We start from the raw sequence: 25,677 nt of genomic DNA, 5'->3' as shown, positions 1-25,677 counted from the left end.
CCCCGCCCCCTGATTTGCATACGACGTGTCCCTGCCCCTCCCTCTCTGCGCGGCCCCTTTAAGGCACCTCCGCGTCGGGCGCCGCGGGCTGCCGGGAGGCGGGGCTCCGGCAGCGGCAGCCAATCGGCGCGCGGCATTTTCCGCGGGAAATCCGAATTTCGCGGCACGGCGTTTGGCGCTTAAAGGGAGGAAGGAAAAAAAAAAAAAAAAAAAAAAGCGAAGGAAAAGGACAAGGAAGGAGGGGACCGGGAAGGGGGGGGGGGGCCGAACCGCGCCTCCCCCGGGCCGCTCCCGTTGCTCTGGGCCCTACCGGCCTCATCCGGGCCGAGCGCGGGCGATTTTGGGGCAGAACGCGCCTTTTCCGTCCGGTTCTGCCGCCGGCCCCCCCGCCCCGCCTCTCTCCCTTTTGACTTTCCGGGCTGCTCTTTCTCCGCGCCCAGCTGCCCCCCCAGCCCCAAAATGCAGCCGAGGAGGTTGTGACCCCCACCCCCCAGCAGTGCTTTGTCGTCCGTCCCCCCCCCACCCCGGGGGCCGGGCTCTCGGCACGCACCTCGGCCATGCTGCGGCTGCCCCGGGGGCTGTCACCCGCGGCGGGGGGGGGCACGGCCGTCCTGCCCCCCGCTCTCCACCACCGCCCTCCGAAGAAAACGGCGATGGGATCGGCGGAGCCGGGGGGGGCTGCGGTTTTGGGCAGCCCCCAGGTGCCCAACGCTTGCTGCAGCCGCCCGTACCCCCCCCGGCCCTACGCCACCCCTCAGGGACCCCCCCAGCTCAGGACGCTCCGATCGGCCTCTGCAGGACGGCTGCCGGTAAGGTGCCCCCCCCCCCCAGCCTCCATGCCCTCATTCCCTCTTTCAGCTTTAGAGGGGTATTGGGAAGGGTCTATGGGGCTGTGCATGCAGGGGAGTATGGGGGGGAGAGCGGGCCGTGCAGCCCCCCCAGATGGGGTGTGCTTTGGGTTGTGAACCCCCCGGGGGTCCCCTCGCAGTGCTGGGTGGGGGTGGGCGCGGCTGGAAATCAGAAGTGGCCGCGAAATGGTGCGGGTGTTGCTCAACTTCCCCCCCCCCCCCCCCTCCCCTCCGCCTCGTCCCGGCTTCCTCTTTGCGCCTTTATCTGTCCTTTTCTCTCTCTTGCTGTGCCCCCAAACCCCTCCGAGCCCCCCACGTGCTAAGGGATATCAGGATATCACCCCCTTGGGTGCACCCTCCCCCCCCCCACCCCCAATGAGATGAGGGACCGTGAATGCTGGGAGGGGGGAGCTGAGCTGGCTGGAGGCATAGGGGCTTTCTGGGGCGGGGGATGCTGGTGACAGCTGTGTCACCACGTCCCCGAGCTCCGGGCTGTGCTGTCAGCCCTGTGCCCCATATCGGGGTGGGTTCTCTCGGGGGCCCCGCTGGCAGCTGGGGTTGGCATTTAATCCCGTCGGTCCCCGGGCGTTCGTCCAGCCTTCTCTGTGCGCCTCTGTTCTCCTGGAGCCGTCCCAGGCCCCGCTGCTGCCGTCGGGTTTGCAGGGCTTGGGGTCGGTATTCATCCCCCTCCTGCGGCCGCTGCTGCTCGGTGCCAGCTGGGGACGAAGGGAGGGGGGGTTTCTTCCCGCTGTGCTGTGCGTGGCCCCATCCCGGGGGGGGGCTGTGGGGCCACACGTCCCCTCCCCTCCCAGCACTTGGTTGCCTTTGTTTGCAAACAGCATGGGATGTTGAGAGACACACGGTGCTCCCCCCTCCCCAAAAACACCCCCAAGCGCAATGCACCCATTTCCGTGTGCTGCTGCAGAGCTTGGTTTGGGTCATGTCCTACCAGCCACACCATGTCCCATAGGCAGGAGATGCTCAGGGTGCTCCTGTCCCCTGCATGGGGGTTTGGGTGACATTTGGGGACCCTGATGCAGTGGCTGGTGGCTGTGGTGACACGGCTCCTGGGTGCAACCTTTGTGTGCAGAGCTGGGGCAATTGGATAAGGAGCTTTTTCACCCTATTCCCCAGTGGGGCCGTTGCAGCCTCTCCCACCTCCTTATGGGGTTGGTTCCACGTCCATGGGGACACTTGGGCTGGTTGGGGTAGGAGCCCACCCTGGGCTGTCCCACCCCCATGTCCTTCTAGGGGAGACCAGGGCAGTGTCTCATGATGTCTGATTTGGAGACCCTGGGGTGGGTAAACGCATCTCCCCCCATGAACGCATTTATTCCAGAGCCATTCAAGCTGTTGCCAATCCCATCTGCAGTATTTGCCATATGGGATCACTATAGGGTCTCTATAGGAGAGAGTGGCTCTCCTCTGCGGGGGGGTCCTGGCCTCCCCTCCCCCTCTGTGCTGGGAAAAGGGGGTTCAGAGTCCATTGAAGTTTCGGTGCCGCCCGTGCAAAGAGCAAATAGGGGTGGGGGGGAAGGCAGCCCTGGGGCCCTTTCCTCGCTGGGGGGGTGGGGAGTGCCCGGCTTTGTGCTGGGAGCAGCTGGGGGACCCAGCCCCACTGAGAGATCCTGGGAATGGCTTTTCCCACTGGGGTCTTTGTGGTTTGTGGGGCTTTCAGAAGGGACCCCAAATACGCCTGTAGCTGGGGTGTGTGTGACTCCAGTGTCACCCCAGCACTGCATTCCTGGCATGTGCAGAAAGGCTGCGACCCAGCACGGTGCCAGGACCCCGGGGTACAGCCCCCAAACCCCCACCAGCATCACGTTCCCACGCCCCCGGGAGCATCAGGGGTCGGTGGGGCTGGGCTGGGCGGGGGGGAGGTACCGGGTTGGCGGTGCCGGGCAGGGCCCGGGCAAGCCCGGGGAAGGCAGGAGGTGTTGGAACGCAGCACGGGCAGGAGGAGCACCCACAGCCCCCGGGGGGGTTGCTGTGATGTTGGGCTGGGCGCTGGGTGCAGCTCTGGCAGGAGGAGCTGGCGGGGGGCCCGACCCCCTCCCCGACATCTCGCCCCCACGTCAGGCTCCGGATGGAGAACCTTTTCCCACCCCTAGCATCGGGGTGTAGGATATAACCCCCCCCCTCCCCTCCCCAGGTAGCAGTGGGTGATGTGGGGGGCCGTTCTGCCTCAGAGGGGGGTGGGTGCAGGGTTTTGTTGGCTGCTTCGCTTCATCCTGTCCCCCTCGCTCCCCTCCCCACTGTGCCCAGCTCAGCTGTCGTGTGCTTAATCCTGCCCGGCCAGGAGGGAGCAGCTGGGATGCAGGAGGGACCCCCTTGTCCATTGTCCTTCATGGTCGTGTCCCTTGTAGACAAGAGGAGCAGCGAGTCCCCATTGCCCCCCACCCCATAGCCCCCCAGGTTGTCCCTCTTTGTTTGAGAGGGAATGGAGAGCCCTGGGTGGCTTTGTGCCTCAGTTTCCCCATTACTTAGGGAGATGGTGACACTGACACACGGATGGCCCCATCTGGGACTGTACGGAGAAGGGTGGCCCAGGATATACCCCTCCCCCCCCCCCCCCAAATCTCTGGCAGATGCTTGAGGTCTGATATGGGGCAGGTGTTTCCCATGCACCCAGCTTTAACCGTTGGGGGGCAGAGCTTTGGTGGGGTGCTGGGGAAAACCTGCTGGGGGGAAGGACGGAGGGAAAGAGGGAGGGAGGGAGGGAGTGCATTCCCACAGGAGCTCGGGATCAACCTGGCTCCCTGGGGGGGCTGAAAAACAGCCCCCGGCGTTCTCCCACCAGCCCCCTCGGGTGGGCAAGGTGCCGAGCAGCCCAACCCCTCCCTGCAATGCTGGGTGAGCTCTGAGCAGGAGCTGTGCCGAGCTGCTGCGGGACCCCACTGCCATGAGGGACGTGCTGGGGGGGGCCCTGTGGGACAGGGAACAGGTATTGATTGGGGGGGTGTGACAGGGTGAGGGGGTGGTGCCGGGGGGCTGCTTTGTGCTGTTGGGATAAATGACTCCCCTCCCCCCAACAAATGGTCTCCCTTGTGTTTAGGAATTGGGGGGGGGCACCATTGTGCGGTGGGGGGTGATTTGCTGACACCCCCAGCTGCTCTCTGCATCTTTCTGCTGTGCCCCCTTCCCCCAGTTCTGGGGGTCTCTCATCCACAAATGATGCTGGGGGTGGTATTTCAAGGAGCTGCTTGGTGAGGTGTCCCCTCTCCAATGACCTCCATGGTGGGGTGAGGGAAGGGGATGAACAACCCCGGGGACCCAGTGGGGCTATGAGGAGGGAGAGGGGGGCAGGGATCCGGCCTTGCTGTCCCATCTTGGGAATCCCCCATTCCCACAGCTCAGCCCCACAGAGCTGCCCCAGCAGCTGGAGGTGAGGGGAAATCCCTTCTGCTTCCCCATGTGGGCTCTGGGGCTGGAACAGTGGGCAGGAAGCAGTTGTGGGGCTGGGATCTCCCCATTTCCCCTTCAGTCTACCCCATCACAAGCACGGTGGTGTCACTGTGGGAACCCTTCCCAATAAAACCCCAAAAGTGGTTTTGCAGGCGAGTGAGCATCTCTCAGCCCGTGGTCTGGGACCACGCAGTGCCCCTTTTGGGGGAGGGGGGGATGGCTGGGGCTTGTCCCCACATGGGGTATTCTCTTTTTCTCCAGGCCAAGCGCAAACTGGACCTGGAGGGTCCTGAGCTCCACACACCGAAGGGGAAGGGCAGGACTCTGGTACAGATCCCCAGCCCCAGGAGTAAGTTTGGGGCTTTGGAGGGCAATAGGAGGGGTGTGGGGTGGGGGGGGCAAAGCTCGTTATCCAGAGCTGCACTGTGTCCCTCCAGCACTGCCTGAGGTGACCCCCAGGAGCAGCGCTCATTGCAGCTCTGTGTGCTGTTTCAATTCACTGCATGGGCGCAGAGCTCCCGGGCAGGCAGGGTATGTCTGGGGTATTTCTCCACCAGCTGAGGGATTACGCTGGGTTTAATGGGCCCAGCATCCCACGTTAAGGAGGCATTTTGGTGGTGGGGGGGGTCCTCTCCTTGCAGCCCCCAAGTCCCCGGGTGAGAAGACACGCTATGACACCTCGCTGGGGCTGCTCACCAAGAAGTTCACCCTCCTGCTGAGCGAGTCGCCCGATGGGGTGCTGGACCTCAACCGCGCCGCTGAGCTCCTGGAGGTGCAGAAACGCCGCATCTACGACATCACCAACGTCCTGGAGGGCATCCAGCTCATCCGCAAGAAGTCCAAGAACCACATCCAGTGGATGTAGGCAGCGTCGGGGAGCAGGGGGAAGGGATGATGGGGTGATGGAGGGGGTGCGGGGTGCTCAGGGGACCCTCTCTGCTTGCAGGGGGACGGGGATCTTTGAGGATGCGGCGGTGGCAGCCAGGCAGCAGGTGCTGCTTGGGGAGCTGGCTGAACTGGGCAGAGCAGAGAGGGCTCTGGACCAGGTCCTGCAGGAGTGCAGCCTGCATCTGCGGCAGCTGACGGATGATGGAGCCAACCAGAGATATCCTTTTGCTGTGGGAGATGGGGCTGGAGGGCTTGGGTACCTCCTCTGAGTTCCTCTCCATCCCTTTGGCTTCCCTGGGTGGGGGTCTGTGTGTCACTGAGGTTGATGTTTGGGTGGGGAGTTCACAGAGTCACAGAATGGCCAGGGTTGGAAGGGACCTCAAGGATCACGAATCTCCAACCCACTGCCACATGCAGGAACACCAACCTCCACATTTAATCCCAGCCCAGGCTGCCCAGGGCCCCATCCAATTGAGCTGTCCTGCTCGTGGCCTTGCTTTTTCCTATGCCTCGTCCCACGCTGGCGTACGTCACCTACCAGGACCTCCGTGCCATCAGCAGCTTCCAGGAGCAGACAGTGATTGCTGTGAAAGCCCCCCCGGAGACGCAGCTGGAAGTGCCTGACCTCAGCGAGGTGTGCATGGGGTCAGGAAATGGGGTTGGTGCTGGGATGCTGCCATTCTGTCCCAACCCTGGGTCCCATGGGTGCTGCCGTATCGCCCTGAGCAGTGTTGGGGTTTCTCCGTGGGTTTTGGGGTTGGGTGGTGCTGCGTGGGGCCAGGGGATGGACTTGGTGATCCATGTGAGTCCTTTCCAAGTGGGGACGTTCTGTGGTACTGTGATAGTTTAGGGATGTGGGGTGGGCTCTGGGCACCCGCTGAGCCCCCGCTCTGCCCACCCAGGACAACCTGCAGCTGCACCTGAAAAGCACCAATGGTCCCATTGAGGTCTACCTGTGCCCAGAGGAGATCCCGGAGGACAGCCCTACCAAGGACCATGATGTCCCCTCCAGTCCTGTGCTGCGGGACAGCAGCACCCACCCCTCCCTTCAGAACAGCCCAGAGCCCCCCGTATCCCTACAGCCGCCCAACAGCCACCGTGCCCCATCCTTATCCCCATCCCCTCCCCTCTCCAGCCCTGCAGAGCCCCACTCTCTGCTGGAGGTGGGCACAGGGCTGCTGGACTCCCCCCATCACCTCTTGCAGCAGACAGAGGACCAGCTGCCCTGCGCCCCTTCCTACCTGGACTCGGTGCCCTTCATCCCCTTCTCACCCCCCCTGGAGCAGGATGAATACCTCTGGGGACTGGAGGGTGGCGAGGGGATCAGTGACCTCTTTGAGGCATATGACCTGAGTGAGCTGCTGAAGGACTGAGTCTCCTCCGTTCCCCACTGCTCCATCCCTGTCCCCACAGCTGGGGAAGGGGGCACAGTGCCCTGGATGGCTTTGCTGGGGGGAATTGGGGGTCTCCACCCCGACTGCTCCATGGGCTGCTGGCAGACCTTTGGGTGCTTGGGTACCCCAGGCCTTTGGGTATGGGGTTGGGGGCACCCGCCTAGCAGTAATGGGGCCCCTGCCAGAAGGAGCTGTGTTGGGGAGTGGGGAGGGGGTCACGTTTTGGGGGCACTCCAGTTGCTCCCCAGTTAGAGTGGTGCTTTGGGGTGGTGGATGCTTGTTTGGAACCCTGCGGGGCACCTCCAACTGTGTGGGTTGGAGCTGATGGTCAAGAGGCACTGAGCAGGCACTCCCTCTGCTATCACTGAAATATCAATAAGGAATAATGAGCCGAGATGAAGGCAGCTTTTCTTCAAGAGGAGGATGCTCAACTTGGGGATGGGGGCACTTCGCCTGCAGCCTCTTAAAACAGAGCCATGGGCAAATAGGGCGTCCATGTGCCGTGATGGTGCTTGGGGGGATGGACACTGGGGCTTAATGGGGCAGAGAGGTGGCAGTTGGTACCTGTGGGGGGGATCGGGAGCAGTGTGGGACAGATCAGCTTTTCCCAAACTGCATCACTTTCCCCTCCTCACTGCGGAGGCTTTAGCATTGCAGAGGTTTTCCCCTGGATGGCATCGGGCTGGGAATGGCCATGCGGGTTTTCTCCATCCTGGTGATGTGGGGTCAGGGTGGCCCCACCAGCACAAAGGAGACATCCCAGGGAAGTCCTCCCCATGGAAAAACGTGTGTTAATTATTGCACTGTATTTATACAGGACCCACCTCTGACACAGCGCTGTTGGGGGTTCAGGATTCAGTTTTTGAGTGTATTTAAGTTGTCCTTTTTGGGTTTGCTCTGCTGCAGTTTGGTTGGGATGCGGTGTGGGTGAGAAATGTGTGGCATGTGGTGTTCTCTGCCTGGGAGGGGATGAAAGATGAAATAAAACTTATGAGTTGTCAGCAAAATACCGGTTGTTCATGGTGTGTTGTGGATGTTCGATGTCTGCTGGTACCCAGTGATGTTGGGTGGTACCCAGTGATGCCTGTTGATGTCTGGTTGGTAACCTTTTATGTCCAGTGGTACCCAGTGATGTCCAAAAATACTCTGTCTGCTAGCACCCTGTGGTACCCTATGATGTTGAGTGGTACCCAGTGATGTCCAGTGATACTCAATGTCTGATGATACCCAGAGATGTCTGGTGATGTCCAGTGGTACCCAGTGATGTCTGATGGTACCCTGTGGTGTCCAGTGATACTCAACATCTGGTGATGCCCAAAGATGTTGAGTGGTATCCCGTAATGCCCAGTGATACTCAGTGTCTGATGATACCCGGTGATGTTGGGTGGTACCCAGAGATGTCTGGTGATGTCCAGTGGTATCCAATGGTACCCAGTGATGTCCGGTGATATTCAACATCTGCTGATGCCCAATGATGTCGAGTGGTACCCAGTGGTGCTCAGTGTCTGATGATACCCAGCGATGCCCAGTGATGTCGGGTGGTACCCAGTGATGTCCAGTAATACTCAGTGTCTGGTGACATGCACTGACGTCCAGTGATGATATCCAGTGGCACCCAGTGACGCCCGCTGCTATCTGGAGCCACAGCACGCACTGGGGTTGCATTGCTCATCCAGAGGAGGAAGACAAAGAAGAGGAGGTGAGCCGGCTGAGTGGCACAGAGCGCTGTGCCCACGACCCCGTCCCCGTATCCCGTAGCTGCCGATGCTGGGCAGTCCCCGCACCGGCCGGGAGGTGGCGGGGCCACCCCAGGATAGGGACGCTGTGCTCGGGGTCCGGCCTCCCTCCACGCCCTGAAGATGCCCTGTTTGGTGGGGGGGATTCCCAGCCAGGACCCACCAGCAGCTCCCACATTTCTTCCAACGCGGCAGCCCCGCTGGACCCAAAACCTTTTAACCCTGTGCCTGCCAGATCCTTACCGAGGGAAACGTTATCCAGTGAGCTGCTGGGAGCAGTCCTGCCAGTGCCAAAATCTGCAGCAGAACCGGTCTGAATGTTTGTTTGCGGGACCGGATGTTTGCAGGACGCTGCAGGTGCAAGAAATAAAAGGAAGGGAGGGTTGTAGGCGGGTTTAGGGGCTGCATGGGTTTGGGGCACTGAATGGGGCCCAGGGTAACTTGGAGAGAAGGGATAAAGGCAGATGGAGGTTTGATGCCCTCCCCCCCCCAACCTGCCCTAGGGGAAGGGGCTCCACAGAGCAGCCTCATGTTCTCGAGCCCCCCCCGTTCCTGGAAACCCAAAGAGATTGGGGGCTTTTGCCCTCTGCGGTGTATTGCCAGGAGAAGTGAAACCCAACTCAGAAACAGAGCAGTGGAGGACTTGGGGAAAATACCCCTTAGTGTGTCCCCCGTGCCTCCTGCCTCCTTCTTCTCCTTTTCCTTATTTCCCAGCAGATTCTCCTTTCTGTTCCTCCCCACCCCCCCGCAGTAGTAATTCCCACTCTTCCTCAGCTCTCACTTCCCTGCGGGGATTTTTTTTTTGGAGCGAAGCCACAGGGGCAGCACTGTAAACACAGGGCAGGGTTCAGCCCTCGGGGGGGCGGTTGCACAACGTGCCCCCTGCTCCAAGTCCGAGCTGGGGAGGGCAGGATGGGGACAACGCCGTGCTCGGGGAGCGGGGCTGGGATTTAATATGGATTGAACCCCAAAGCGCTGGGGCTGATCTACGGGGGAAACTTTGCCCTCCAGGTGGGCAGTGACCGCTGCAGCCCCCACCGCGTCCCGAACCCACGCTGTCCACGAGTGGGGGGGGTGCCGTACCTCCCCCCTACCCCCCCCTTTCTCTTCCAGGATGAACTTTCCACACTTCGGCCCCCCGCTGTGTGCGGTGCAGAGCGCGGAACCCCCGATACTCTGAGTTACATCGGGGCCGGGACGGAGGGGAAAGGGAAGGGGGTGAGGAGGGGGGCGAACAGCGGAGCGCTTCGCCTTTAACCAACGCGGGGAGGGGGGGGGGGAACAGGCGGCACCGCCCCCACGATGGCGGCAGGGAAGGAACGAGCGAGCGGGCGGGCAGAGGGAGAACCTCCCCGGTGCAACCCGACCGGTGTGCGGGGCGTGGGGTGCTGAGCCGGGGTCCGGGACCCCCGGTCCCCACCCGTCCCCACCGGCACCGGGGCGCTCCGTAGGCTCCAGGCGCTTTCCCGGCTCAGCCCCCGCTGCTCTCCCGGTGCGCTCCCGTCTCAGCCCCGCAGCCAACACCTCCCCCCCCTCCCCCCCCCATCATCGCACCATGCCCGAGCAGCTCAGCGTGGCCGAGTTTTTGGCCGTGACCGGCGAGGATCTGAGCTCCCCTGCAGCCGCCGCCTTCGCATCCAAGCTGCAGAAATGCCGGGGTGCCGTGGGGGCTCTGGAGGAGGTGAGTGGGGTTGGGTTGGGGGGTGGGTTGGACTGCGCTCCTCTCTGAGTGCACTCTTTGATTCTTTATCCCGAGAGCTGCTGGATGCCGCTGTGGGAAAGCAGAACTGAAGGAATTTGGGGATGGGGGGCTTCTGTTTGTGTTGCTCCGAGCGCTCGGGGACCCCCACCCCCCCCTCAGAGCTGCTCTGGGACCCTTGAGCTGTTGGCATCCTTCAGCCCACTGGGTGATATCTTGAGGCCAAGGGCTGCGGTTTGGGGCCAAACCTCCCCGTTTTACAGCCCAACTGGTCCTCCAGCTCTGGGCGCTGCCCGGGGGCTGGCTCTGCCCCCAGCATCGTGGCTCAGGGCTGAGAGCTGCTACACCCCGATGGGCTGCAGGGCCTCACTGCTCTCAGAGCCAGGGGAGGTTTTTTAGGTCCCTCTCTCTCCCTCCCAAAAGCCCCATCAGTATTGGTGGAGCTCAGGCGGGGTGCATTCATCCCCCTCTCCCCACTCCTGCCTCCAACAGAGGCTGTTCCCAGCTGGTCCCGCATCCTCTGCCAACTTCTCTTAGCAAAGGAATGGCTTTGAAGGGCAGCCAGGGCTTACAGCCCCCTCCTCCCCCTGCAGCCCCCAGGCTGGGAACCCAGGGCTGGATGGTGGGATGGTGTGGGGCATCCCAAATTCTGCCAGCATGTGCTCTTGGCTGGCAAGGGGGAGGCAGCTTCGGGCAGGAGGAAGCAGCAGGAATTTCACTTGGCTGCTCAGCTTCCCCGGGGAGGCTGTGATTTAGGGGAAGGGGGTTTGTTTGGGGGACTGAGTGCTGGCACTGGTGACAGTGGCTCTGGGGTCTTTGGGGAGAGAGGCTGCAGGGAAGGATGTGTCCAGCTGAACTCTGATCCACCCCATCAGCACCTCATATTATTGCTGGTGCTTTGGGATGCAGGAGGGAGTGAGGATGCCCGCTATGGTGCTGCCAGGTCTGATCCCAAGATGTCCCATTGGAAGGGGACAGCGTGTCCCTCCAGCACCCCAATGCTCTGAGAGCAAGAGGTCTGAGGGGCTGCTGAGGTCCCCCCCTTCTGCTTGGTTGTCTGGAGCTGTGCTGTGCCTCAGTTTTTTTTCCCTCATGGGCTTACAGTGGGCTTTCCTGTCCCCTCCTGAGTGTCTCATGTGTGGTTTTGGGGTAACGGGGGCAGAAGCTGCATCCCATGGGGGATTGGACTTGGAGGGAAGAGTGGATGCAATGCATGGAGGTCTGGAGGCCAGGTCTCTGTAGGGTGGCTGTGACCATAGAGCTGGTGGCTGCATCCTGCAGTGCCCCACTCTGCCCCTCACAGCTGGGGGGGGGGGATGCACCCAGCCCCCAGCACTGCTCCTTCTCCGGGCGGCACGGAGAGGGGGGGGGACCAAAGAATGACCCCATTGAGCAGTGTGTGCAGGGTGAGGGTGGCTGCGCTGCAGGTGCGGGTCCGTCCCTCCCTCCATCCCCATAGGAAATCCCTTGTCACCAATGTGGCTCCATTCCCTTCCCCACACCGTCCCTGGTTCTTGCTCTGTGCCACCCTATGTGCCCCATGGCGGGGGGTTGCCCCCATCCCAAAGCACTGGAGAGGTTGTGCACCCCCAGATACGCAGTGCCTGTGTGCACCCCCAGCCTCCGGTGCTGCCTCAGTTTCTCCTCCCTGAGGCCGTGCTGGGATGCTGTGTGGTTGAGGGCAGAGCTGTGCCTGAGGACTCACAGGCATGACTGATGGTGTCACCCTCCCCAAACCAGGGGCTGCTCTGCACTATTCCATGGTACAATAATGAGGAGCACGGAGGCAGCACGGGGCTGCCAGCTTCCCCCCCATGGTGTCCCCATGAGAGCTCTGGGGGGCTTCTGCCTTTTGCTTCTCCCTGCAACCCCCTCCCCATCCTTGCAGCTTTCCCCTCAAGGAGGGGCCTCTGTGCTTCCCAGGAGTGGAGCCAGGCTGACCCCGCTGTCAGGAAACGGACCTTGACATCAGCCCCAAAACCTTCGCAGAGAGCAAGAAAGGGAGAGAGAGCTCTTTATTGCAATTCCTCCGCGGTTTCATCCCTCGCCCTTCTTGCTGTTCACGCCCTCCAAATATTTCCAGCCTGTTATCATGCCTCTGCTACCTGCAGCGCAGCCAAGCCACCCTTAACCCCTTCCTGCTGGCTGGAGCTGTTTGCACGGCTCTGCCTCCCTCTGAGCAGCGCTGTGGGGCTGGGGTTGGTGCTGGGTTTTTTTTTGTAACAAGGTATGGGGCTGGGGGAGGTGAGGGAGGGGATGCATCTGAAGCCTTGCACGAGGGGATGGCAGAAAGCTGCATCCCTGGCTGTGGGATCTGCGTTGCTTCTGTCCATCAGCAGGATGTGGGGCTGGGGTTTGGCTCTGCCCCGGGTCCCCGCATGGAGCTGGGGGCCTTGGTGTGCTCCTTACGCCGTGCCTTGTGCCATGGGTATGTGTGCTGGCGTGGCAGGGACAGCCTGATGCAGCCGTGCTCCGTGTGGGATACCTTCATTTTCCCCTTGATTGGAGTGAGCCCCTGTGGGAGCTATGGAGGTATTTTCACAGCTGCTGGGAGCTTGGATCCAAACAAATTGGAGTTGCAGCATCCTTAGCACCGATCCTGCCTTGCTGGGTGCCTCCTGTCCCTGTACTGCGCCCACCCCGCTTGGCAGCACCCCCAGACTGACAGGGTTTGGTACTTTGCTTTCTCAGAGCCTGGATGGGGACCAAGCCATACTGCAGAGGATCAGGAAATATGTGAAAGCCATCCACGTCTCCGGGCTCAGTAAGTGGTGCTTTGAGGGATGTTGGGCATCCCTGCTGTGGGACAATGCCATCCTCCAGCCATGCCACAGATGGTGGCCCTGGGGACGTGGGGACTTGTCCCATGCAGCCTGGCCTTGTGCTGGGTTGCCCTGTTTGTCTGAGAAGGGTTTAGCAAAGGAAATCTTGGGACAGTGGTTCAAGGGAGCACCGCTGCCATCCTCTGCTCCAAATCGCAGCTCTGCTGGAATGGATGGGGATGCGGTGATGGTGCTGGTGGCACCTCGCAGCGTGGTCCCCCTGGGGCCAACCCATGGCCATCCCAGCCTCACTGTGTCCCCTACCCCCAACCCTGGCGCAGCCCATGTGGAGAACGAGGAGCAGTACAGTGAAGCCCTGGAGAACTTTGGCAACAATCACCTCTCACAGAACAACCACGAGCTCTCCACTGGCTTCCTCAACCTGGCCGTCTTCACCCGTGAGGTCACCGCGCTCTTCAAGAACCTGGTGAGCACAAGAGGGGGAACCATCCATCCCACCATGGCCCTCCCCATCCCACCATGGTGAGGTGACCCCATCCATCCCACCGTGGCCCTCCCCATCCCACCATGGCCCTCCCCATCCCACCATGGTGAGGTGACCCCATCCATCCCACCATGGCCCTCCCCATCCCACCATGGCCCTCCCCATCCCATCCTACACTCAGGGTCACACTTACAGGACGCCCCATTCCCCCTTTGCTGCGTTTTCCATCTCTGTCTCAGGGCACCAATGCTGTGCTTTGCCATGCAGTTGGAACTGGGTTTTTTTGTGTTTTTTTTTTCCCCCTTTTCTTTCTGTTTTTATTTTTTTCACATCTCTGATCTCGCTTGCCAAGAAATAAATCAAAGCCACGCCGAGCCGCGCAGTGGGGCCGTGGGGAGCAGCAGAGGCAGCTGGAGGGGGCTGTGCTCTGCCTGGCGTCTCTTTGCTCCGAACCAACTTCTTATTTCCCTTTTCCCCAGCACTATGAGCTCAAGATCTGGGATCCTGTTTTTGTGCTGGGTGGGATCTGGAGGGAGCTGGCTCTGTGTGTACCCAGCACGCTTGGGGCACCCCATGCTGCTTTCCTGCTGCTCTCCTCTCCAACTGCTTTTCTGAACCCCCCCCCTAAAATGGGGTCTGTAGCCTTTGGCTCTGCTTAAGGAACAGACTTGTTGTTGCTGCCCTTCCCCCAGCAGGAATTTCAGATTTCGGCATCCCAGTTACCCCAGCATGGGCCTCTCTGCTCCTCTCCTTCTCCATCCCATCCCATCCCATCCAATCCATCCCAGCCGGAGCCCCGCGATCCATGGGCTCCATGGGGAACCCATTCAGGGAAGGAGCTGAACCGGTTCCCTGGCTGAGGGCAGTGCAGCATCACACCCCACGTGCTGCAGCCGTGGGAACAGCTGCCCTCAGCCCCAACCCCTCCTGGGGCTGCGGGGTCCATATCCCTGCACACCTGGAAGGTTGCACCCCATTTCCCATCCTTCAGGGACAGATCCTGCCCCCAGAGCTGGGCTTCTCTTGTGAGCAAAACCCCACTGGGAACCCTTTATAAGGGCAAGCAGGATTGTTTTGTGGCATTGGAGCTTCCTATCTGATGCCACCGCTGTGCAAAAGGACGTCAGCATTGCACTAAGCCCCGCTGGGTCACCCCGAGCTGCTCTAACAGCCCCCAATTGGTGCAGCCCCGTGAGCTCGAAGTCAGAGATGGGCACTGAGACAGCCCTGTCCCCCTGCCCAAAGAGGGGATACCTTGGGAAGCCATCAGGAGGGCTCTGGGACCAGTGGCACTGCGGGATGCGGGGGGACGGGGCGGTGATGGGGGGGAGCAGCTCTGGTTCTGGCAGCCGCAGCGCTGATGTGGTTTGTGGGAAGGGCTGCACGTCAGACATCTTGCAGCCAGCTCCAGCAAGCCCCAGCCTGCTCCGCCAGCAGCTCCCAGCCTGCTTAACCCTTCCTGGGGCAGCCGCTGAGCTGGGAGGGTCCCAGCTAGAAAGGACCCTGCAGTCTGGTGTGGGGACACTTTGGGGTAACCCTGTGCACGTCTCTCTCCTTTCCAGGTGCAGAACCTGAACAACATCGTCTCCTTCCCCCTGGACAGCCTGCTGAAGGGCCAGCTGAAGGACAGCCGCATGGTGGGTCCCCATTGCATCCTCCTTGGTGTGGGGAAGGCACAGGCTTTGGGGATCTTTTGGGAGACACAGTGATGCAAAGCAAAGTGTCCACACCTGGGGCACTGCTTGGGTGCCACCGGGTCACTGCCTGTCCCTTCGTCACCTCTAAGGGCTGCCGTCCCCTCTCTCCTTTTGCCACAGGACTCCAAGAAGCAGATTGAAAAGGCCTGGAAGGATTACGAGACCAAAGTGTAAGCGACCCACTTCCTCCAGCAAAATCCACCTAATCCCCCTCTGCACAAAGGTGTTCTGTCCCTTACGGGTTCTGCTCCAGCCTTGCCCAGCTGGAGAGGCTGGGGATGCTTTTGGTCTATCCCTGCCCCATCCCAACCCCTCTGCAGCTCTGGAGGGATCCCCGTGGTGCAGGGCCATCCCCAAGGTCCCCTCTGGTGCAGGGCTGCCCCCAGCCCAGCTTCGTGTCACCCTGCAGGGGGAAGATGGAGAAGGAGAAGGAACGTGCCCGCTTGGCGGGGGTCATCCAGGCTGAGCCGTCGGCAGCAGAGGTGGCAGAGGACACACAGAAGGAGCGGAGGCTCTTCCAGCTCCACATGTGTGAGGTGGGGGCTGCGCAGGGGGGGTCGGGGAGCGCTGTGGTCAGAGCGGTGTAGGGAAGCTGGAGTCGTTTCCTATCCCCACCATGGAAGCAGTCCCGTGTAGACACGGTGCAGGATGCTCATCTGTCCCCATCCATAATGTTTCCTTACAGGGTCCTGGCTCAGGGACCCTCCTGTCCCTTCCTTGGGGATGTGGGTCCAAATGTCACCGTTGAGTCAACCAGTAGCAAACTCCTGGTCACTGCCCCCACCTCCCCTGGGTCCCGCTCCCACCCCCTCCCATGCAAAGCCACAGGCTGGCGTTTGGGGCAAAAAGTGATCCTTATTGTTAAACCCCTCCAAAAGAAGCACTTTAACTTTGCTGTTTGCACCGTTTGCCCAAGCAGGGAGGCTCACGAGTGTCCCCAGGTACCCCAGGTAGCACAGACTCAGTGCCACCCACCCTTCCCAGCACTGTCCCCTCCCCTCAGGGAGCACAGGGCAGGGTACACGGGGAGGAGGCTGCACCCGCTCCAGGGTCGGGGCTGCTGCTGGGGCTGGGCCTGATGAGTCACTGCTTTGAATAGCACCACTGTGAAATAAATAACAGCACATGGAAACACGGCCCGGCTGGGGAGGGGCTGCTTGCAGAGAGAGTGGCTGCGTGGAAGTGGGGTGCAGCTCCACTGGGGGCTGGTGTGTGGGTGCTGTGCTTGTATGTGGGGTTTGCTGCAGCTGGGAGTGGGGTGCATCTCTCCACGCTGCAGCTGGGAGCATCCTCGTGTGGGTCTCAGCCTGCTGTCCCCATCAACTTGGGACATGGGGAGATCCCCACAAGGTCGCTGTCACCCATGTGCTTCCCCAGCCATGGGGAATTGTCACATGGGGTGTCCCCAAGGGGCTCCAAACCACTGCTGTTCCCCCGTGGAAACCCCCACAGCTGGTGCTGGCTGCCTTCTCCTCCGCTCACCTCTGAAATCACAGCACAGGGAGTGGGGGGAGTCCGGCCCCGCAGCTGTGTGGGGCTGCAGCCCAGCTCACAGCAGGAAAGCTCTGCTTTTGGGGCTCGTGTGCCCCATTGGCTCGGGGTCTTTCTGCCTGCAGGTGATGGCAGGGTTCGATGCACAAAAACATCACTTTTTTTTTTTTTTTTCTTTTCTTGTCTTTTTTTCCTCCTTGAACCAAGTTGTGTTTGGGTTATTTATTAACTCCAGGAGCAATAAGCAGTGAGAGCAGCGTGCTCAGCTGCAAGCATCGGGGCTCGCCTCACTCCTTCAGCTTCCCAGGGCTTGGAGGCTTTCCAAAGCCAGGTTTCTGGGGGTGGTCCCTGCCTGCAAACCCACCTCGGAGCTCTGCTCCTTGAAGCCCAGCCAGCAATCTAACCCTCCTGCCCGCAGGGTGAGGGCTGGTCCTCATCCCATTGCCTTCTGCCCCCCCAGTACCTGCTGAAAGCCAGCGAGAGCCAGATGAAGCAAGGGCCAGATTTCCTGCAGAGCCTCATCAAGTTTTTCCATGCTCAGCACAAGTAGGTGCTCATCCCTGGGAGCATTTGTGGGGCTCTGGGGATGGTCCTGTCCCCATTGTGGGGACTGAGCGACCCCACAGAGCTGTGGGGAGGATTCTGGGCAGTGTTCCTTGCTGTCTGGTTGGGATTGTTGGCTCGGGAAGCTGCAGATGTGCCTGTGAGGGCTGGGGGAAGGGGCTTGGCTGGGGATGTATCCGATGATTTGGTTTCTGGATGGGTTTCCAGGGATGAGTTCAGCTCCGCTGTTAGCTCAGAGCTCGCAGCATTTGGGGCACAGGAATGTCCTCTTTTTTTTCCTGGGGCTGGGGCTGTTGGTGCCATGTCGACTTCTCCAGGGGGGAAACTGAGGCAGAGAAGGAGCAGTGGCAGTGCCCTCAGCTGGGCTGCCAGGCCAAGGATCTGAACTCTAGCAGAGAGAGATCAGCTTGAGGCCAATGCTGTCCCAAACACTCCAGCTATTTGGGGTACCTGACCTCCACAGGCTGGATTTGGCCTTCAGCAGCATCTCTCCATCTCCCATTCGTAGAGGAGCTGCAAACAAGAGCAGCTTCCCCAGGCGGCTGCAGCCATCCCTGCCACGTCCTCACTAAATAACCTCTTTTTCTCCATTCTCCCCATTTGCATCTTAATTGCATGAAATAAATGCCCAGTTTCTTCCAAGACGGCTGGAAGGCTGCCCAGAACCTCTACCCCTTCATTGAGAAGCTGGCTGTGTCCCTCCACTCGGTGAGTCCCCCCACCTCCCATCCGTAGGGGACGTGTCCCTGAGCTGCCACCACCCCCCTCAGTGACAGCAGCCACCTCCCATTCCAGCTCCACCAAGCACAAGAGGAGGAGGTGAAGCAGCTGACGCAGACCCGTGATGCACTCCGCAGCATCCTGCAGCTGGAGAGCAAGGAGGTGAGAGCCAGCTGGTGGGGCCATGAGGGGCTGGGTGCTAAATGAGTGCCCTTATCTCGAGGACAGGGAAATGAGAGTTGGGGGACATCCTTGGAGGAGCGGAGCAGGAGGGAGACATCTGTGGGAGGAGAATATCCACAGGAGAATGTCATTAGGGAGGAGGATGTCCATGGGAACAGAGCAGAAGGGATGCTTGGAGGAGAGTATCTGTGGGAGGATATCCACAGGGAAGGATGACATCCTTAGGAAGATATCACTGGGGAGAGCATCCATGGGTGCAGAGCTGGAGGGATGCTTGGAGGAGGGTGTCCATGGGAAGACCTCCCCAGTGAGGTGGGCACCCAGGAGAGGAGAGCATCCATGGGAACAGAGCAAGAGGGATGCTTGGATGAGGACACTGATAGGGAAGAGGATGTCCTTGGGAGCAGAGCAGAAGGGATGCTTGGAGGAGGACGTACATGAGAAGGCATCCAAGGGAGGACATCCATGGTCCTCCTGAGTAGCAGGAAGTATGTGTGGAGAACATGGAAGGGCATCCATGGGGAGGAAGGCATCTATAGGAAGACATTGTTGGGAGTAGGCTATTCACGGGAGCAGTGCAGGAGGGATGCTTGGAGGGGATGGGGATCTCTGCCCACGTGAGCTGTGCCCTCCAGAATGAGATTCCCCAGGAGTTTGGCCACCTCTACCTCTCTCACAGTGCTTCTTAAATGAGTCTTTTTACCTTTTTTTTTTTTTTTTTTTCCTGATGAGCTCAGGAAAACCTGAGCAGGAAGAACTCTGGCAGTGGCTACAGCATCCACCAGCACCAAGGGAACAAGCAGTATGGGACAGAGAAGTCAGGATTCCTGTACAAGAAGAGTGATGGGTGAGGATGAGTGTTATTTACCCTGGCTGTTCTCATGGGAGGCCCCAGACCTAGAAGACCCCAAGGTGGACTCATTTGGATGAGGGTTTCAGTGTTTCCAGACCCTCGGGAGCAGTTGGTCCTGTCTGGTCTGAAGCTGTGTGCTCTGTAAGGTACAAGAGGCACATCCCCCGATCCAGAAAGCCATCAAACCTCTACTGGGGGGCTGCTGCAAGTGGTGTGGGGGCAGATGGATGTGGTTGGGGTTGCGTGATGAGTCCTCACTCCTCCTCCTCTGCCTCAGGATCCGCAAAGTGTGGCAGAAGAGGAAATGCGGCGTGAAGTACGGCTGTCTGACCATCTCCCACAGCACAGTGAGCATCCAGCCCCATGTAAACCATAGGGGAAATCTGGGGTGCTGTCAGCAGACACAGGCCCCGGGGTGATGCGTGGTGGTACACTGTGCATCCCAAGAGAGCCCAGTTTGCACCATCTTGTGCTGAGTACTGGTGGGAGTTGTGCAGCGTGGGGCTGGAGGATGCCCAAAAGCCACGCAGCACTCGCTGCCCTTTGGGAACGTGACTCCAGATCTAGGGCTCTTCTCCATTTAGTCCAAATGTCCCGTTTGCACCCCATGTGTCCCGGCAGCCAGTCGAGCCACCAGCCTGTGCTGCACGTTAGTGCAGGTTGGGGGAAGGAAGAATGGCGTTCTCCATGGGGGCAGCGAGGTGGGCGTTGAGGGTCCAGAGGGGCCCAAAGGATCTGGGGTGATTTTGGGAGCGTGCTGCCCTCTGGCGGTGGAGGCTGCGAACTGCAGCAGGGACGGGGATTCCGTGTCCCATTGACACGTTCCCATCGCCCGTCCTACGAAGGGAGAGGGACCGAGCCTCTGCTTGTCCCAAGAGGGACCACCGGGGATGGTTGCGTGTGATTGGTGACACACATCACGTCCCTCATCAGCTTCCTTCCCCCCCATCTTTAACCCGCTTCTGTCCTGGTGCCTGGCAGATAAACCGTCCCCCTGTAAAGCTGAACCTGCTCACCTGCCAGGTGCGGCCCCACGCCGAGGAGAAGAAGTGCTTCGACCTGGTGACACGTGAGTGCCACCACTCCATCCCTGTGTGTGCCCACTTGTGGGTCCCTGCAGCAAACCCGGGCCAGATGGTCCTGGGGACACAAGGGCACGTGAATGGTTGTGAACTGGAGACAGAGAGAGGTTGGGTGGCGGTGATGGGAGAGGGACATGCAGTGGTTTTTCTAAAGCAGCCCTTTGCAGTCCCTTCTTGCAATTTTGTCCTTTCCTAAATGCCCCGCGCCCCTCTTTCCCCATCCCTGCAGACAACAGGACGTACCACTTCCAAGCAGAGGATGAGCAGGAGTGCGTTGTGTAAGTACTGCAAGCATGCGAGAGCATTGCAGGGCTGCAGCCTTTGCTCCGAGCAGTGCCCTCCTGCATCCCTGCTCTGCTCCTCTTGCTCAGGTGGGTCTCAGTGCTGCAGAACAGCAAAGATGAAGCCTTGAGCAATGCTTTCAAGGGTGAACCAAACGGCGGGGCGGCCTCAGCAGGCAGTGGGGCAGATGGCAGCGTGCAGGAGCTGACCAAGCTGGTCATCAGCGAGGTGAAGAACATGCCAGGCAACAAGCAGTGCTGTGACTGCGGGGCGCCGGGTAGGTTGGGGCTCTGGGATGCAGGGAGGGGTTGGGGGTCGGGAGGTGATGCTGAGCACCCCCACCCCACAGACCCCACGTGGCTCTCCACCAACCTGGGCATCCTGACGTGCATTGAGTGCTCTGGCATCCACCGGGAGCTGGGTGTGCACTACTCCCGTATCCAGTCCCTCACCCTGGACGTCCTCAGCACCTCTGAGCTGCTGGTAAGGGGCTCCCTGCACTCGAGGGGGCCTTGCATCTGCTGGGTATCATCCTCTGCTTGGGGTCTGGGTGCAGATTTCGACCTTCCTCTTTCCTCTGCTCTGCACCTGCTGCTCACAGCTGCCCTCATTTTGCCCAGCTGTGACTTACAGTCCCCCATGTGGTGCTGCAGGGATGCAAGAACCCTGGGAAGTGATGAGGGGATGTTGGCAGCCCCCCCAGGACCCCCTCCCTCCTCTAACAGACCTCTCCTATGAGAGAGGCTCATCCCTGAGGTGGCAGATGGGAAGATCCTATGTGGATCTGGTGAACTCCCCTCTCCGGGATGAGGAAGGGGCATGGCAGGGGGGCAGGATTTGGGGGCATGGGGAGGTCCCTCCATGCGTTGTGCTCACTCCCTCTGCCCTATCACCCCAGCTGGCTGTCAGCATTGGGAACACACGCTTTAATGAAATCATGGAGGCCACGCTGCCCACACAGGACTGCCCCAAGCCCTCAGCTGGCAGCGATATGTGAGTCTGGGGGAGTGTAGGGTGGGTGGATGGGAAGCTTCCTGCCTTGCTCTCCCCCCCCCCCAATCCCTATGAGAAAGCTCAAGGATGGGTCACCCCGCTGTCCCCACTGCTCTTGGATCCTGCACCTTTTGCAGAGGTCTCTCCCCGCTGTGAAACTATGGGAGGAGGCAGGAAGGTGCGGGGGTCCCACGCTGATGCTCACCTCCCTGCAGGAGCGCACGCAAGGAGTTCATCGTGGCCAAATACATGGAGAGGCGCTTCGTGCAGCGGGGGGGGGCCAGCGAGCCCCACCGCCTCCGGGATGCCATCCACAACCGTGATCTCCTGGCCCTGCTGCAGGCCTTTGCTGAAGGACACGACCTGGCCAAGCCCTTGGCCAGCCCTGAGGGCCAGGTGAGCTGTGTGCATCCCAAATGGTCCCCCCAAACCCCATCTCTGGGGGTTCTGCGGGCTGTGAGCTTCCTTGGGTTTGTGGTTCTGCCCAACCTGCGGGCTGTGAGCATCCTTGGGGTCAGCCATTCCCTCCCTCCTCGCAGCAGGACACAGGTGAGCTGGCGCTGCATATGGCCGTGCGCTGCGCGGACCGATCGTCCCTCCCGCTGGTGGATTTCATCATCCAAAACGGGTACGTCCCGTTGTGTCCCACTGCCACCCTGGATGGCACTGGAGCATCCCCACGAGGTGCTGAGCTGCTCCTGGCTCCATGCAGGGGGATGCTGGACCGGGTGACGCAGGATGGGAACACGGCGCTGCATTACGGAGCTCTCTACAACCAACCCAACTGCATCAAGCTGCTGCTGAAGGGCAAAGCCGCCTTTGGGACGGGTATGGGGCTGGGATATGGGGGTTTAGGGGCTGGGGGCAGCGGGGTGCTCTCCAGGCTGCAGCCCCCATCCCCTTTGTGTAGTGAACGCAGCGGGTGAGACGGCGCTGGATGTGGCACGGAGGCTGAAGCACAGCGAGTGCGAGGAGCTGGTAGGGGGGCAGGGGATGGGCTGGTGCAGGGGTAGGGGCACCCTGGACCCCCCCACCTCCCACCCTGTGCTGAGACCCTGCTGTGGTGCAGCTGGAGCAGGCGCAGGCGGGGAAGCTCTCCCTGCAGGTCCACGTGGACTACGACTGGGAACCACCCCAGGAGTACACCTATGACAGCGAGGATGAGCTGGAGGAGAAGGTGGCAGTGATGGGGGGCAGGGAGGGGAGACCCTGTGGGCACAGCAGTGGGATGGAATGGGGGGCAGGAAGGGGTGTGGGTGGGGAGGAGCAGGAGGGTGTGGGGGTACAGAATTGGGATGAAACAGTACAGGTAGGTTGGGGAGGCTGTAGGGGTGCAATGGTACAGATGGAGTAGTGGGTTGTAGTGGTATAGAATGGGGGTGAAATAGTGCAATTGGGTTGGGTGGGGGGCTGTAGGGGTGCAGAATTGGGGTGCAGTGGTGCAGGTGGAATTGGGGGGCTGTAGGGTTTCAGAATTGGGGGGCTGTAGGGGTGCAGAATTGGGGTGTAGTGGTTCAGGTGGTTTGGGGGGCTGTAAGGGTACAGAATTGGGGTGCAGTGATGCAAGAAGCCCACCAGCATCTCTGGGTCTGGCCATAGGTGAGCCCCCTGCAGCGTTCATTCAAGGGCCCCTCACCACTGGCTGCCAGCCCCCCACCCGCCTGCCCCCCACCACCACGCTGGAGCTGCGCAGGGATGGACATCACCAACCAGACCTACGAGAGCATCCTGGTGGCTTCACGTCCCGCACCACGCCGGGCGCACAGCGAGGAGCTGCCCCCTCCCCTTCCCCTTAAAAACCCCACACGGGGCGGCCCCCGCTCTAAGCACAGCCCCACGGGTGAGTCTGAGCTGGGGGGGGGAACCGGTAGGTGCCGTGCCGCCAGCCTCGCTGCCCCCATCACGTCCCCGTTGTGTCCCCCCCACTCCAGAACGCCCCGAGCTCCCCCGGCAGACGTCAGAGCCGCACTTTGCTGGTTTGACGGAGACCCCCGCGCCGCGCAGCCTCTCCTCTTCCTCCTCCTCATCCTCCTGCAGCGCGGGGGCTCTGGAGGGCACAGCTGTGCCCCCCCCGGCTGCCAGCACCCGCAGCCCCCCCGAAGCGCGACGGGCGGCGTATTGGGAGACGCGCTCCGAGACGGAGAGCGGAGGCACGCGGAGGGGGACGGAGCTGAGCGGCCCCTCCCCCGGGCAGCCCCCGCCGGGTGCTGTGACCCCCGATGTCACTCCCGTCAAGTTTGGGTAGGGGGGCATTTATGGGGGATGTTGTGTTGGGGTGCAGTCGTTGGATGGGGTTCAGGATCCCACGTTGCGGTGTGGAACCCGAAATTGTGCATGGGGGGGAAAGAAAGAGTGAACACGGAACAAAGAGGTCACCATTCCACTGCCAGGGGTTGAGGACTTGGGAGGGGACAGGGGCAGCGTGGGGGATGGGGGAAGCGGGGGGGGGTTGTGTCCCTAGAGGTGACACAGGTCCTTAAGGGGGGCCAGATGGGAAGTTACCAAAATTTTGTACTATTCCTTTTTTGGGAATGGTTTGAGGGAGGTTGGGGGCTGCTGGTGGCTGTCAGTGTCTCCCCCCTCCCCTACAATAAAAGTCCTTCTCCATCACCACCTCAAATGACACCCTACTCCCTTGGGTCCCATCGTGGTGGGGGGCAGACAGGGGATGGGGGAGGGACTGATGCGGTCCCCAATGTCCCCTCAGCTCTGAGAGCACCCGCTCGTACCGGCGCATCAGCGGCGTGGTGGGCAAAGCCACCCCCCCCCAGAGCCCCGAGGACCCCACACCCAGCAAGGTGCCCCCCGTGCCCATGCCCCGACGCTTCGCTCCGGTAGGTGTCACAACTTGTGGGGGAGGGAAGGGGATCACAGGGGGTACAATATATGGGGGAGCATCCTTGCTGCTCTCTTTTGTGGATGGAGGGATTGGGGGGGATCGCATCTAATGTGGATGTGGGGTGGGGGTGCTGCTGCCCCCTCCCCCTCACTGACTCCATTCCTGGTGCAGGCCAAGGGGAGGCAGAAGCGAGTGAAGGCGGTGGTGGACTGCAAGGGGGACAAGGCACGGGAGCTGACCTTCTCCAAAGGGGAGGTGATCGTGGTGACACGGGAGGAGGATGAGCAGAGCTGGGTGAGCACTGCGTGCCACGGCCCCCCCGCTCCGCTGTCCTTGCATTCCCTTCCTTCTGGAGCATGCTGCTGGCTGATGCCCGGTCTAGGGGTGTCACCTGGACGATGGCTCTATCCGTGTGATGCACAACATGATCCCCTCTCCCCTGACACCCTTCTCTGCACCCCCAGGTTGGCTTCATTGAAGGTGACGGCTCCCGCACCGGTGTCTTCCCCGCCAGCTTCGTGCACCTCCTGCAGGACTGACTGCATCCCCATCGCCTCTCCGTCCCCACGGGGTTGGTGGCACACGGGGTGGCCTGCGGCCATCCTCAGTCCCCTCTCTGCTGCCGTCCTCTCCGCCTGGCAGCGGGTCCATGACATGGCACCGTGCTGCATGCTGCCCTCCGTGGGGACTTGGGGACCCCTGTGTTGGGAAGATCCCCCTTGGAGGGTGGTTTTGGAGAGCCCAGGGGCTGCCACCCCCCCTGTGGCTGTCGGGCAGAGAATGGACACGCTTGCTGCACTGGTGGCATAAGGTTTGTGGATTCAGCCCATCCCAGGGCTGCATGGATTTGGGGCTAGGGGCTGCCCTTCATCCTCCTTTCCCCGAGGGGGGAGATGGAATGCAGCCCCCAGTCCCCATCCTACTGGGGTCAGCTGCCGTGTGCCTCCTCTACCACAACTGTGAATTGGTTGCAATTGGTAGGAAACAAGATAAGGCTTTTCTCCATCGTTTTAGAGATTTGGGAGGGGGGAGGGGGTTGCAGCTACAGCCCGCCCCCACCCCCTGTCTGTGAGAACCCTCCAGGGCAGCAGGGCTGGGAAATGCCTTAACACCTCTCCAAAACCCCCACCAACCGTCCTTCAGGTGGGTGCTGGTCACCGCCTGGCCGTGGGGATCTCAAGGTTGGGGGGGAGTGAGGGGGGTGCTCCATGGGGGCCCTTCTGCAGCTGCTTTCTGGGACCAACATTCCCCCATCCCTGTGATTTATCCTCACCCACATCGTCGTGCGTCGGACGTTTCATCTCAAAGAAAGAAAACTTTGTGTTTGTTTGTTTGTTTTTCATGTTTTCTCTCTCATTTCTAATAAAACCATCATTTTTTAATAAGTGCCCTGTGTGCAGCCCCCTCCCCGCCCCATTGGGTGATGTCCTTCCATCCTGATGCTGGGGTCCCTATTGGGACAGGAGGGGTGGCAGCAGGGAGCTGGGGTGCACCAGCAGCACCAAGGGCTGGCTGTGTGTCTCCATTGCAGCAGCATCCTTCCCTCCCAGCTCCCTCATCTGCCTTTGCTCAGTGGATGGACTCCGGGCTGTGGAAACACCCAAAGCACCTCAGCACCAGCGATATGCTGGGGTATCCCTGCAGCTCAGCCCCAAACGTGGTTCCTTGGGGACGTCGGTGCCTCAAAACAGCGCTGCCACGGGGTGAAGTCCGGGCTCTCCCCACCGTGCAATGTT

The 25,677-nt window shown here is 60.9% G+C and overlaps 2 protein-coding genes across 3 annotated transcripts; both read left to right on the top strand.

Annotated features, from left to right (window-relative positions):
- Positions 1 to 382: 382 nt before the first annotated feature.
- E2F2 (E2F transcription factor 2) lies at positions 383 to 7,542 on the top strand. The gene is made up of 6 exons (XM_085208633.1): positions 383 to 809; positions 4,515 to 4,602; positions 4,895 to 5,114; positions 5,200 to 5,358; positions 5,661 to 5,775; positions 6,044 to 7,542. The coding sequence occupies exons 1-6, from the start codon at positions 558 to 560 to the stop codon at positions 6,512 to 6,514; spliced, it is 1,305 nt and encodes a 434-aa protein (XP_085064759.1). The 5' UTR covers positions 383 to 557; the 3' UTR covers positions 6,515 to 7,542.
- Positions 7,543 to 9,165: 1,623 nt separating this feature from the next.
- On the top strand, positions 9,166 to 25,326 carry ASAP3 (ArfGAP with SH3 domain, ankyrin repeat and PH domain 3). Of its 2 annotated transcripts, XM_085208631.1 has the most exons (27): positions 9,166 to 9,282; positions 9,385 to 9,952; positions 12,662 to 12,734; positions 13,074 to 13,219; positions 14,800 to 14,874; positions 15,055 to 15,104; positions 15,344 to 15,470; positions 16,886 to 16,971; positions 17,622 to 17,697; positions 17,785 to 17,871; positions 18,630 to 18,739; positions 19,023 to 19,092; positions 19,727 to 19,814; positions 20,057 to 20,105; positions 20,199 to 20,386; positions 20,459 to 20,592; positions 21,008 to 21,102; positions 21,318 to 21,498; positions 21,645 to 21,730; positions 21,815 to 21,930; positions 22,013 to 22,080; positions 22,172 to 22,279; positions 22,702 to 22,942; positions 23,034 to 23,343; positions 23,810 to 23,936; positions 24,113 to 24,235; positions 24,406 to 25,326. In XM_085208631.1, exons 2-27 carry the CDS (start codon positions 9,827 to 9,829, stop codon positions 24,478 to 24,480), a joined length of 3,015 nt encoding a protein of 1,004 aa, XP_085064757.1. In that variant the 5' UTR covers positions 9,166 to 9,282; positions 9,385 to 9,826; the 3' UTR covers positions 24,481 to 25,326. The 2 variants fall into 2 exon arrangements, with proteins under 2 accessions (XP_085064757.1, XP_010721754.3); XM_010723452.4 differs by lacking the exon at positions 9,166 to 9,282 and having other exon boundaries at positions 9,432 to 9,952; positions 21,642 to 21,730.
- Positions 25,327 to 25,677: the final 351 nt, after the last annotated feature.

Source organism: Meleagris gallopavo, chromosome 25, assembly GCF_905368555.1.
Source record: "Meleagris gallopavo chromosome 25, MGAL_WU_HG_1.1, whole genome shotgun sequence".
Classification (NCBI taxonomy): domain Eukaryota; kingdom Metazoa; phylum Chordata; class Aves; order Galliformes; family Phasianidae; genus Meleagris; species Meleagris gallopavo.
The sequence above is the reverse complement of the archived record's forward strand: the minus strand, read 5'-3'. Positions and strand labels throughout refer to the sequence as shown.

What these genes read in the sequence shown, in the direction of transcription:
- E2F2 (XM_085208633.1), top strand. Translation starts at nt 558, where the DNA reads ATGCTGCGGCTGCCCCGGGGGCTGTCACCCGCGGCGGGGGGGGGCACG. An exon ending in CCTCTGCAGGACGGCTGCCG is followed by an intron (nt 810 to 4,514) that starts GTAAGGTGCCCC and finishes CTTTTTCTCCAG; the next exon opens with GCCAAGCGCAAACTGGACCT. An exon ending in ACAGATCCCCAGCCCCAGGA is followed by an intron (nt 4,603 to 4,894) that starts GTAAGTTTGGGG and finishes CTCTCCTTGCAG; the next exon opens with CCCCCAAGTCCCCGGGTGAG.
- ASAP3 (XM_010723452.4), top strand. Translation starts at nt 9,827, where the DNA reads ATGCCCGAGCAGCTCAGCGTGGCCGAGTTTTTGGCCGTGACCGGCGAG. An exon ending in TGGCCAGCCCTGAGGGCCAG is followed by an intron (nt 21,499 to 21,641) that starts GTGAGCTGTGTG and finishes CCCTCCTCGCAG; the next exon opens with CAGGACACAGGTGAGCTGGC. An exon ending in TGCCCCGACGCTTCGCTCCG is followed by an intron (nt 23,937 to 24,112) that starts GTAGGTGTCACA and finishes TTCCTGGTGCAG; the next exon opens with GCCAAGGGGAGGCAGAAGCG.